The sequence below is a fragment of the Bombina bombina genome, chromosome 7 (assembly GCF_027579735.1).
Source record: "Bombina bombina isolate aBomBom1 chromosome 7, aBomBom1.pri, whole genome shotgun sequence".
Classification (NCBI taxonomy): domain Eukaryota; kingdom Metazoa; phylum Chordata; class Amphibia; order Anura; family Bombinatoridae; genus Bombina; species Bombina bombina.
In genome coordinates, this window is record NC_069505.1 from 196032992 (window position 1) to 196046900 (window position 13909).

The 13909-nt window shown below is 44.8% G+C and overlaps 1 protein-coding gene across 1 annotated transcript in view; it reads left to right on the forward strand.

Annotated features, from left to right (window-relative positions):
• The window catches only part of CAT (catalase), a 345988-nt gene extending 344961 nt beyond the window's left edge, over nt 1–1027 (forward strand). Inside the window, exon 13 of the mRNA XM_053720531.1 lies at nt 695–1027. Coding sequence (XP_053576506.1) covers nt 695–742 — 48 coding nt within the window. The 3' untranslated portion in view covers nt 743–1027. The remainder of the gene's footprint in view (nt 1–694) is intronic.
• The last annotated feature ends 12882 nt before the right edge of the window (nt 1028–13909 follow it).

Genomic DNA, 13909 nt, shown 5'->3' on the forward strand with positions numbered 1-13909 from the left:
ATGTACTTGCTGCCATCTAGTGGTCTAAACAAGCTATTATGTTCCTGCTGCCATCTAGTGGTCTAAACAACCTATAACGTCCCTGCTGCATTATAGTGTTTAAAACCATCTTTCTCTACTCTGACTCCTAGTGGAAAGTTTTGGATGTTATGGTGCTGTGATTGTTCTTAAAAGGATATTAAACAGTAAATAAATTATAGATATTTGTGCAAATGTGCACTGGTATTACAAGTTGAGCGCAATTCGAATGCAACCTCACATTCACATTGCATGGAAGCTTTAGACTCCAATGTGAGCCTCGTTCTGATGCCAACATACACGGCACAGAACCTAGCGCAGTGAAAGGAGTAAGTCATGCAGTGATGGACAGCACATTTAAGATATATATGTATAGACACATATTAACACATAAATATATAGGTATATAAGCATATACATATAAATGTGCAGTTTTATCAGAGTCCCCATAGACCACTATGCTTTGTGCAGTTATGCACTTCTAATGGCTGGTTATTTATTGTGCGCCTATAAACGGATGAATTTGCCCATTTATGGGCACGCTATAAATTAGAGCTCCACTTGTAATCTAGCCCTAAGTCTTTTTACTACACATAACTAAATGTTTTATATTATAATGTCAAACTATTTAGTGTCCCTTTAACTTTTATTTCATCTTGTTTTTCTATATTACAAGGAACCATTAAACAATTACACTCGCCATGTGGCTCCTGAGACGCAGTAGGCTCCAGTCAATCATTAGCTGAAACCTGCAAGCAGAGCTTACCCGCAATATTGTTACTGTGACCCTGCAACTCTACTCACTCACCTTGCATCTGATTGTTTTCATCTTGTCTGGGACTCGCACAACTGCTGGCGTGCGTTAGAGCAGACTGCCCTGGCATTCAGACGATGCTGCTGCAGAAGAACTCTTGCAGGAAGTACTGAGGAAGCCCCTCGCTAACTGATTATCTTCCTCTCTGAATGTACTAAGCTTTATATAATAAAACATTGTAAAAGGAGAAGCTAATATGAGGGTAACTACCCTGCTGGCTGATTTGCTTCTGATGAGTGATCACACAGGGATGCTTGTGCTTTTTATTCTGTATGTTTGTCAACTTACTGACAAGTTTAGTCAAGTTATAGTAAATTGATTCTGGCTGGACTTATAGCATCATCATCACTTAATCCACTAGTTTAGCGAACAGTGACCCATCTGTGTTACAGAACAACAAGAGATGTGGCAGAAATATTCACATAACTTAAAGGGACCCTAAACTTTTCTATCAAGCAAACGAAAGAGCTTTATTAATAGAGATATTTTTAGCATGAAAGAAAAATAATACAAGAAAGCTGTTTATTTTCAGCAAGTGTGTGTTTGTGCAGAGGGATAGAAGCTGATTGGCTGATAAGCAGAAGTCCCATAGCGCTACTGGTAGACTGTGACACGCCTCTAAGCATCCATTTAAAAAAAATGTTTCAGACACCATCTTTTAGATGCAAAAAATACTTTGACTACGGGATTTGTCCCTAAAATATAATAATGCTACAGCACTAACAACCTATAGGCTTAATTACAATAGATGATACAATTTTATAGTTTTGTAAATCTGTAGTGGATTTCTGGGCCAAACACTGCTCTGTATACAGGTTAGTCTAGCAAGACATTTCTTCCAAAATAGCATCTGAAAAAAAATATTTTTAAAAAGTCTGCTGGATTGAAATTGGTGAAGTCTTTGATACCAGTAGACTTGGCAAAACCAGGAATTTCAGGGCTATAAGAATGAGGGGTATTCCAAATTAAATAGGCACCTTCAGACTGTAAATTGTTCTCATGGAGATTGGGCCTTTGTTGTTTTGGGGGGGAATATGGAGCTCGGCATCAGTGTCACTTATTTCTTTGCTGTCTGTATTAGGAATGTAATTCTGATTGAGAGGGGCCAATATCAGAGTCTGTATCATTTACAGTTTAGTATTTCTCATCAACATTAAACAATCTTTTTGCCATATCTAACGTATATATCTTGCCTCAAGAAAAAACAAAAGCTGGTAGTATAATATAGAAAGATACCACAATATAAACCTAACATTGTGTAAAGCAGGTGCACCAGTGATAAGTCTCTAAACTAAATAACGTGCACAGGGCAAAATATGCAAATAATGTGTATAAAAATACGTGATGAGCAGTCAGAATATGCCTGTGTGAATGTGAAAAAGTGAAAGAAAATCATATTCTGCAATGAAAACTAAAATAAAACTTTAGTGATAAGTCCAAACTCAGTAATGCAGATCCTTGTGAGTCCATATAACAGTAAATGACGGCAGGCAGCACTCCTAAAGTGAACAATTAGCAACGATGTCCTAAAAGACAAGATGAAAGAGGCGCCTCATGGTGTGATATCGTAGGGAATAAGGTAAGTGTGGTGAGTAAAAATGACAGAATACTCACGTTCTTGCACATCCAGTGCAATAAAATGCAAGCCGAGACTTCAGAGCCGTTCGACCCACTCAAACACGCCAGCTGGAACACAAGGCCACGGTGAAAATCGTCACGAGTGACGTCTCAAATGGAGGAGAACCAACCAATCCGAAGGAACCTACAATGAGTCCATGTAGTTCAAGCAGCCAGGCAAATCTCTCATAGATGGCAAAGGCAGAGCAGGGTACAATATAAAAGTGGTTTTATTAAAACATTTGTCCAAAAAAACACAGCAACGCGTTTCTCTGCACCAGTTGCCATTTCATCAAGCTAGTATAATATAGTACAGACAACTTCTGAGCTCTTTCCACTAAGAAATATAAAATCTTACAAAAAATACTTACAATTAAAATAAAAAGCTTATTTTTTTTATTTATTATTTTTTGCTTCCCTTAGTGAGTCAGCCAATTACTGGCCAATAACAGGAAACAGCGGGATTCCCACTGGTACAATAATAACAGTAAATTTATAGGTGACAAGTAATAAATCTATAAACAATTATCAATATATACTGTTATATCAGAAATAAACTTATAAAATAGCTTTGATAAATTATTTGTTGCCAATTTATAGGTGCCTTGATGGCAATATAAGGTATGCTCAGTAGATAAAAAAAAATATATATATACAGTATATATATCAGAAAAAAAATCAAATAGCTTTTGGTTTAGTGATGCTACAAATAATAATAAATTAGCTTTGAAAAAGCTGTTGGGTTATTGATGGGTTATCAATAGCTTACAGAAAAGCTTTTCTGCCACAGAGTAACAATCTTACCTAACTGGAAGTTAAATTGCAACTGGGCAATTGTCAGGAAGGAATAGTTACTTTATTTTTTATTGTATTACATTTTAGCCCATGTGATCACTGCAATAACCTATTGCAGTGATCACATGACAAGGAACCACTATTACTGGTTGCTATACACACACCCTGCCGAGAAACATATCTTTATTTTCATCCTACAGGCCCCTCTCCCTTGAAACCCACTGTGCTATAGTGTAGGGGTCTCCCTCCCCCTATATTTAATTGGGCCGATCGCTGTGCCATAGTTTTGGGGCCTCCCTCCTCCTTTATGTTTATTTGGCCACATAGGCCTGATCCTAATATAACCTCTCCCACTTCACACATACCTCAGTCTTTACTTTGCCTCTGTTGGAGGTGGTTGAACAATGAAGATGTGTGTTTGATTCTTGAGAGAGAGGGGTTCTCAGTCTATATTGAGGCCCAGTACAGTGTCTGAGAGATGTATATGGGGTATGGTTTGTGATTCCTTTTTCAATTCATGTGAAATTTTTCATAAACCTTCCATATTTGGTCGCAGAGACTTGTCTTTTGCCTCCCTTTAGGTTTACTTGCGTCGCAGCTGTGCACGTCGGGTTAACACTGATCGGTTTAGCGCACATCGCTTTATTCTTTCTATAGTTCTTACATGCGTCGGCTGGTTTACGCACATCGGGTTAGCGCACGTTCGTCCTTGGCTATGCTCACATCGGGTTTTTGGAGAGCTAAATTCCTTATTGCTGTTTTTTTTTTGTTTTATAGGGCTCCTCTTTTTTTTTTGTTTTTTTTTTTTTAAATCTTTGCCTCCTCCTAGTGGTAGAGAAGAGTAATTCCCAGGAGTAATGGATGGTGTTCTCTAACCACCATGAAATAAATTAATTTATCAGGTAGGTATAAATTGTTATTTTACCAAAAAATCATTAGATATGTACAGATTTTTTTAAAAAACAGGTGGTGAGAGGCCACGATCCATTACTCATGGGAATTGCTCTTCTCTACCACTAGGAGGAGGCAAAGATTCCCAAACCCCAAGAGTCAGTGTGTGCGTATACATCACGTGATCTAACTGCTATCCATTTATTATACTAAAGTGACACCTCTGTTCAGTGTCACTGGCGTACGTGTGTCACTGGCGTACGTACTGAGATACGTATAGTGTGTGCGTATACAGCACGTGATCTGCTATCAGTTTATTAGACTAAAGTGACACCTATCTCTACAGTGCCACTGGCGTAAGTACTGAGATACGTATAGTGTGGGCATATACATCATCTGATCTAACTGCTATCAGTTTATTAGACTAAAGTGACACCTCTCTTCAGCGCCACCAGCGTACGTACTGAGATATGTATAATGTGTGCGTATACATCACGTGATCTGCTATTAGTTTATTAGACTAAAGTGACACATCTCTCCAGTGTCACTGGCGTAAGTACTGAGATACATATAGTGTGTGCGTATACATCATGTGATCTAACTGCTATCAGTTTATTTGATTAAAATGACATCTCTATCTTCAGCGTTACCGGCGTAAGTACTGAGATACGTATAGTGTGTGCGTATACATCCTGTGATCTTACTGCTAACAGTTTATTAGACTAAAATGACACCTATCTCTACAGTGCCACCGGCGTAAGTACTGACATACGTATAGTGTGTGCGTATACATCACGTGATCTAACTGCTATCAGTTTATTAAAGTGACATCTCTCTCTTCAGCGCCACCGGCATACGTACTAAGATACTGTAAAGGACACTGGCTACCCGATTAGGTAGTTCCGCCAAGAGGGTCCTTCTTATACCTGGAACCTGTAGCTGTAGAGCTGGAAGAAGTGATTATAGCAGAGCCCACCCAAATTACCAGACAAAACCAGTATTCAGGTGGAACCAGAACATACTTATTATGAAAACACACACACTTATATACACCCAGCTCACCTTGGTAAGGGTCTTATCAGACCCCCAGATCTCCCACCATTCCCGCCCCTCCAGCCAAGCTGGCGCCCGTCCATAGTCTTATAGAGTCCCAGGGATATAGAGGTGGTGGTTTCTGTTTGATCCCGGGGAGCAGCAACACTTCCAGGGTGTCTTTGGAAAGCCCTAGGCCCCCATATGCTACAGTCCAAAAAGCAGACTAAACCAACTGTTGGTACACTGGCGTGTCCAACTCTAAGGGGCGCTTAGGAAGCTAGATAATATAATAAATGTATATAAACAGATGTATAGGCTACTGTTATTGCTACAGCTGTATAGTAAAAAAATACTCAATATAACTAATATGGTGATATAGAAATACACTATGTAGTGCTAAAATTCACAATATGCAGTTAAGCAAATTAAAGAAAGTCTTAGCTGAGTCCTTATTGAGAACACAGAATGGGTCAAGTGAATCCCAGAGTGGTCGTCTATGATGGTGTAGTCGCGCTCCAGCGAAAAGAGTCAATGCTGTAGTCTCGGCAGCTCCTCTCTAAACAGAAAGTAAGGAATCTGGATATCACAAAAAAGAATGCACCTCCTAGTGTACTACTGCAAGTTAAACCAACAGTAGCAGATCTTGAGAGAGAAAATATACTCACAAAATGAGCAGCACCAATGTGCTAAATGACACAGGCTGAGATATCACAGTTTCCCAGCAAACTTATCTTTCTGAAGGATGTGTGGGCCCAGGGGTGCCCAAAGTAGTTGTAGTTAAGACTCTGCCTTCCAAATGATTCAGCAAACTTTTTATTAAAACCAGTTAATATAAAACCAATGGGTGTGTACAATACCCAAAGTGTCTGAAACTTTGTTTTTATACACTTTGGGTATTGTACACACCCATTGGTTTTATAACTGGTTTTAATAAAAAGTTTGCTGAATCATTTGGAAGTCTGAGTCTTACCTACACCTACTTTGGGCCCCCACATCCATCGCTGGGAAACTGTGATATCTCAGCCTGCGTCATTTAGCACATTGGTGCTGCTCATTTTGTGAGTATATTTTCTCTCTCAAGATCTGCTACCGTTGGTTTAACTTGCAGTATTACACTAGGAGGCGCCCTCTTTTTTTGTGATATCCATTCACAGATATCCGGAGTCCAAAAAGCAACATGATCTGTGGCTGGGGGCCGAAGCGGTAGCTGAGCAAACGTACACCCAGTAAGCCAAGGGGAGAGTAGGGTTGTAGAGGGGGGTCCGAAAACCCCAAGTTCCCAAGGGAGCTCCCTTCCAGTAATCACCCCACCTCTTGTCCTCCCCTCTGGGTATCAATCCCAGAAAGAGCGGAGGTCTGGGGCAAAGGGGCTGCTGGAGCGACCTGGGGTAAAGGTCAGCAGGTATTTGGGGAGGCGTGGCCGGCAAGCAGCTCCAGTAGCCCTTCCATAGAGATATGGCTGTAGTTTTTCAAGGGCCCACACCAGGGCCAGGCACTCCATCTCTACTGCTGCGTCGCCTACTTCTCTGGACAATAGTTTCCGGCTGATGTAGGTTACGGGGTGCTCGTGTCCCTCTTCATCCACCTGGCTTAGTACAGGTCCCAACCCGAACATGGAGGCATCTGTATGAACACAAAAACATTTGGACTGGTCAGGAGGGGCCAGGATGGGGGCAGAGGTTAGGGTTGTCTTGAGGCTTTGGAAGGCTGTTTCACTCTCCGGGACCATAGGACTTGTTTGGGTAAGTGTTTGCGGGTCAGGTAGGTCAGGGGTTTGGCTATGGCACTATAGTTAGGGACAAACTTGCGGTAGTAACCTGCCAACCCTAGAAAGGCTTGGACTTGGGTCTTGGTCTAGGGGGGGCAGTTGGCTACTGCCTCAATTTTGGCCGGTTCCGGCCACTGCATCCCGCAGCCCACCCGGTGCCCAAGATACTGGACGTTCAAGCGACCTATCATACACTTGTCAGGCTTGAGGGTCAGACCTGCAGCCCTGATGTGGTCTAGGACAGTACCAAGATGGACCAGGTGGTCCTCCCAGGTATTGCTATAGATTGCTATGTCATCCAAGTATGTGCAAGCATAATCCTGAAGTCCATCAATGAAGTGGTCTACCATCTTCTGGAAGGTCGCTGGAGCATTCTTCATCCCAAATGGCATGATCTTAAACTGGTATAGGCTGAATGGGGTGATGAAGGCAGACTTCGGAATAGATTCCAGCTCCAGGGGGATTTACAAATACCCCTTGCAGAGGTCTAAGGTGGTCAGGAAGTTTCCCTGGGCAATGCGGTCTAGGAGGTCATCCACCCTGGGCATGGGGTAGGCATCGGTCATGTTCCTACAATAGTCTACACAGAATGGGGTAGTTCCATCCCACTTGGGGACTAGGACCACCAGGAAAGCCCAGGGACTGTTGGACGACTCAATCATGCCTAAGTCCAGCATTTCCCTGAGCTTGCTGTGCATACTGTCTCTGACTGATTCAGGGATCCGGTACGCCAGCTGCCAGAGGGGTGCCTGCCTCTGGGTCTCCACTCAGTGCACCGCTACTGTGGTGTACCCAGGGTCAGTGGAGAACATGTCTTGTCGGCTCCCTAAGAGCTGCCTGACCGCTTTCTGCTCAGTCGCTAGCCTCTCGTCCAGCTGGATGTCCCTTACCCTGGTGGGCATCCTATTCCTCCTGGGTAGCTCTGGCATAGGTAGACACTGAGTCCTCAATTGCTGGAGCGCATATGGTGGCTATCTCCTCCTGCCTCTCCTGGTATGCCTTCAGCATGTTCACATGAAAGGTCTGGCAGACCTGTTCATTTGAGCATTTGGCTACCAGGTAGGTCATATCACAGAGTTGTTCTACCACTCGGTAGGGTCCCTGCCAGGAAGCCTGTAGCTTGTTTGTTTTTACAGGCTTCAGGGCCAGGACCTTTTACCCTATAGCTAAAGTAAGGTTAATGGCATTTTGGTCGTACCACCGCTTCTGTTTACGTCGGGCGACCTGAAGGTTCTCTCGTACCCTAGTGGCAAGGTCCTTCAGTCAATCCCGGAACTCTAGGACATACCCCACTATGGAGTGTCCTTCCTCCCCAATTGATCCTTCCCAATTGGCTCTAAGTAAGTCTAGGGGCCCCCTCACCCGCCATACACTAATTCAAAGGGGGAGAACCCAGTTGATTTCTGATTTCTGAGGCACCTCTCGGTATGCAAACAGGAGGTGTGGCAGGTAACTCTCCCAGTCTTCATGAGAGGCCGAGAATGCCCTAAGCAGTTGCCTCAGGGTTCTGTTAAACCTCTCACACAGCCCATTAGTCTGGGGGTGGTATGGAGAGCTCAGCAGGGGTCTTATCCCACAGAGCCGCCATAGTTGCTGAGTGAGCTCAGCAGTGAACTTGGTCCCTTAGTCTGAGATCACTTCCCGGGGAAAGCCCACCCTGGCAAATATCAGGAGCAGTGCATCGGCCATTGTCTCCACCTGGATATTGGACAGGGGAATTGCCTCCAGGTATCGGGTGGCATAGTCTACCACAGTCAGGTTATACTTCTTCCTTGAGGGACTGGGATGGGGCAAGGGGCCGAAAATGTCTACTGCTAACCTGCTAAAGGGTTCATCAAGGACAGGGAGGGGGTGTAGGGGGAGACCTTTGAGTGGTCTCCCATCTTGTCTACTCTCTGGCAAATGCCACAGGTCCTACAGTACTGCCTAACGTCCCCGGTGACCCCTGGTCAGAAGGAGGTATGGGTTAACCATTACCGGATCCTAGTAATCCCTAGATGTCCGGCCAGGGAAATGTTATGTCCTATGCATAGCAGGTTGTACCGGTTATTCTGGGTTACCACCATCTGCCTCCCTCCCTCCCTCCCTCCCTCTTGGTAACCCTGCATAGGAGACCCCTGTCCCACTCAAAATGTTCCCCTTCTAACCCCCCTGGGTCGGTTCCTGCCCTAGCCCGGTAGGAAGCTAGTGTGGGGTCCCTTAAGGTCTCCTAGACGAAGTCAGTGGGGGCCGGCCAGGGAGTCAGGACTGTTGTCGGGGTAGAAGTCAGGGGTTAGCAGCTTATCTGGGTCACAAGATCCTGTGTGGTGGCCTGATGTCTGGCTTGGTGACGGGTAGTAACCGGGCAAGCATCCAGGGGTCCTTCCATTAGAAAGGATGTAAGGTGCCCCAAATCATTCCCTAGTAGCACTTCTGCGGGTAGATGGCTCATTACCCCTACTTCCACGGCACGGGATCCAGCACCCCAGTCTAGGTGCACCTGTGTGGTAGGGATCCGGAGCACCTTACCCCCAGCCACACACACTGCAAGGGACCTCTGGGAGTCAGAGCTAGTGACCAGGTGTGGCTGGACAAGGGTAACTGTTGCCCCACTGTCCCGTAGACATTGTGCTTGATGGCCGTCGACCCAGACAGCCTGACGGTGGGGCAGGCGGTTGTCGCCTGTTGCTGCTTGTACAGGATCCACTTTATGCAGAACCCCAACCTCCTCTTCAACCCACTCGGCATAGTCAGCTGGGCCCTCTGATTTGAAACAGTGGGCAGTGGTTCTGTAGCCCCCCGCAGGGGCTCGGTCCATTGAGCCGGGGGGTAATTTTTGTTCTCTCCGCCGCTGGACAGTTGGATTTGAAGTGGCCCATTTGGATGCACCCATAGCACCTCCAGGGTGAGTTGGGCCCAGAGGGGCGGGCAGGTGCTGGTTGGGTCTGGGGATACCGGGGAGGCACCGGGGGGGGGTGATCGGAGGTGGTAGAGGATCGAGTCCTTAATCACAGGTCAGGGTGGGCCTGACGCTGGGCATCCAGGAACTGATTAGCCAGGACAGCAGCTTGGTCAGCTGTCTCGGGCCTATCACGGACCCATTCTCGTATCTCCGGTGGAGAGTGAGTATAAAAATGTATAAACAGGATGAGCTGGGTGGCTTCAGTCAGGGTAGTTACTTGGCATACTGTGAACCAAGAGTCCAAGGAATGGGTAAACCAGTGTGTCCACCCCGTGAAAGGCTGACCCTCTTGTCTCTTTAGTTCCCGGAACCTCAGCCGGTGAGCCTCCGGCGTGAGATCATATCGGCAAGGATGCGCTCCTTTACCCGGTCATAGTTCTTTTGGTCCCCTGAGGGGACAGCATGAAAGGCCTCTAGGGCTCATCTGGACAGCTTTCCGAGCAGTTGGGTGACTCGGTCAGCGTTGGCAACGCCCTGCAACTCACACTGTGTCTCAAACACTTAGAGGTAGCTGTCAATCTCCTCTTTGTTGTCTTTGAAGGCTCGAAAAGCCTCATGGGGTAACTTCTTTGACAGGGAAGGTGGATACAGGGGAACCAGCAGGGCTCCCCATAGACTTTTGGACCTACATCATTTTGAGCCGAGTGGTGTCGGCTATTATCTGAGTAATTACCTCCTCGGGTGGGGTGTTCTCTTAGAGAGCCAATCACCACTGGACCTCCCTCTGAATCTCGGACATTACTGTCTCCCCCTGTCGACGCTTCGCTGGGCCGCTCACTGCTCTGGTCACTATAGTACCCACCAGCCAGCTCATTAGCCCGGTCGCCTTCCATCAGCTCAGCGATGATTGCTGCCTTGGACTTGTTGCCAGCGACTTTTCCCAGAGCTTCCAACAAATCTTTGAGCATACTCTTCATGAGCTCAGCGTACTGTTGCTCCCCCTGAAGAGGGCTTCAGTTGATGGTTTCAATGTTCCAGGTAGACGGAAGCATCCCACTGCTGCCAACCAGTTGTGATGGACACTGGCTACTCCGATTGGGTAGCTCCACCAAGAGGGTCCTTCCTATAACTGGAACCTGTAGTTGTAGAGCTGGAAGAAGTGATTATAGCAGAGCCCACCCAAATAACCAGACAAAACCAGTATTCAGGTGGAACCAGAACATATTGTGAAAACACACACACTTATATAAACCCAGCTCATCTTGATAAGGGTCTTATCAGACTCCCAGATCTCCTGCCATTCCCGCCCCTCCAGACAGGCTGGCACCCCCATAGTGTCCATAGTCTTATAGAGTCCCAGGGATATAGGGGTGGTGGTATTGGGGTGATCCCAGGGGAGCGGCAGCACTTCCAAGGTGTCAATGGAAAGCCCTTGGCCCCCAGATGCTACAGTCCAAAAACCGACATGATCCATGGTTGGGGGCCATAGCAGCAGCTGATCATACACCCTGTAAGCCAAGGGGAGTAGGGTTGTAGAGTTGGGGTCCAAAATCCCAATTTCCCAAGGGAGCTCACTTCCTGTAATCACCCCACCTCTTGTCCTCCCTAGGGGGTATCAATCCCTGAAAGAGCGGAGCTCTGGGGCAAGGGGCCGCTAGAGCGACCTGGGGTAAAGGTCAGCGGGTATTCGGGGATGCACGGCCGGCAGCTCCAGGAGCCCGGCCAGCCAGCCAAAAAGAGAAGAGGTCAGGCGGCCAGAGATCAGCTCCTCTGCGAGGATGCACAGATCGCAAAACAAGCAAAACCAAGATACTGGGAGATTGCGAATGCCATGAAAATCCAATGTAAAAAGGAGTGACCTGGGTATTAGAGGGGTGGGGGTAGCCCTTGCAGCCTGGTATCAATGACAGATACGTATAGTGTGTGTGTATACATCATGTGAGCTAACTGCTATAAGTTTATTAGACAAGTGACATCTCTCTCTTCAGCGTCACCGGCGTACGTACTGAGATACGTATAGTGTGTGCATATACAGCACGTGATCTAACTGCTATCAGTTTATTAGACTAAAGTGACACCTCTCTTCAGCGCCATCGGCGTAAGTACTGAAATATGTATAGTGTGTGTGCATATACATTATGTGATCTATCTGCTATCAGTTTATTAAACTAAAGTGACACCTCTCCAGTGTCACTGGCGTAAGTACTGACATACGTATAGTGTGTGCGTATACATCATGTGATCTAACTGCTATCAGTTTATGTTTATTAGACTAAAGTGACACCTCTTTTCAGTGCCACCGGCGTACGTACTTAGCAGTTAGATCACGTGATGTATATGCCCACACTATACGTATCTATCAGTTTATTAGACTAAAGTGACATCTCTCTCTTTAGCGCTACCTGCGTACGTACTGAGATAAATATAGTGTGTGCGTATACCTCACGTGATCTAACTGCTATCAGTTTATTAGACTAAAGTGACATATCTTCAGCGCCATCGGTGTACATACTGAGATACGTATAGTGTGTGCATAGAGATGTGATCTGCTATCAGTTTATTAGACTAAAGTGACATCTCTCTCTTCAGTGTCACCGGCGTAAGTACTGAGATACGTATAGTGTGTGTGTATACAGCACGTGGTCTAACTGCTATCAGTTTATTAGACTAAAGTGACACCTCTCTCTTCAGCGCCACCGGCGTAAGTACTGAGATACGTATAGTGTGTGCATATACCTCACGTGATCTAACTGCTATCAGTTAATTAGACTAAAGTGACACTTCTCTCTTCAGTGTCACCGGCGTAAGTACTGAGATACATATAGAGTGTGTATATACATCATGTGATCTAACTGCTATCAGTTAATTAGACTAAAGTGACACCTCTCTCTTCAGTGTCACCGGCGTAAGTACTGAGATACATATAGAGTGTGTGTATACATCATGTGCTCTAACTGCTATCAGTTAATTAGACTAAAGTGACACCCTTTACATATTTCTCAAATCCAGAGGCTTGGCACACAAAGGGGTCATGCACCCATCACCAGAAGTCCCGGCTTTGTGATAAACAATTGGAGAGCATTGACATTGGATGTCATTTGCTTTACTGGGCAGAGGTCTAGTTTGCCAAGGTCGGGCTATGCCCCTGGTAAGAGAGAGTTTTCCAATGCCGTAGTTATTAGAAAGATGATATTCCCCACAAGAGTATGGAAAGGTCTCAGAGTTAATAGGCTTACAGTCAGTCGGACAGAAATTGGAGCAGAACTGGATTGTCTCACTAGAGAGAGCAAGCTGTCACTGGGTGATAATTTATAGGGGATGTATGGTCACTAAAGAGTTAAATGATGCAAGAGTCTTATACACAGGTTGTCCAGCTCTGTATTTTCCTTTATATAAATGATATCCACTTATGTACATTGTATCAGCACATATATTACACATCCACACTTTATCTGAACACTAACGTGAGAGATTTATGTCTGTGTATCATTGTGTTCCATAGATATAAAACTCGAAGTCTACTTTTATATAAAATGCTTAATTGTGTGTAGCAAAAACATATAATGTACATTTTTGTTTTGTTTTATACAGTTTAACTCTGAACATTTCAGTTTGTTCCCACTGTTGAGAAAGGCTGGAGCATCCAGCAAGATCCATATCTATGACTAGGACAGATCAGTGTAAAACTGATATCGATGTACATATGTTTAGCACTCACATTCCTGTAATTTAATTATAAGGATGATAGTTAATATGAGACATCTCAGTGGAGTTCAGAGCTGGAATTTAAAAATGAACCTTTATTGGAAATCATTAAAAAAATATTTACATACATACAAGGACAATGGTATGTATGTAAATATTTTTTTAATGATTTCCAATAAAGGTTCATTTTTAAATTCCAGCTCTGAACTCCACTGAGATGTCTCATATTAACTATCATCCTTATAATTAAATTACAGGAATGTGAGTGCTAAACATATGTACATCGATATCAGTTTTACACTGATCTGTCCTATTTGTAAGTTAAGTACATAGCACCCCTCTTTTATTTTTACCTCATAACCCAGCGATAATACATAGCTAGCTT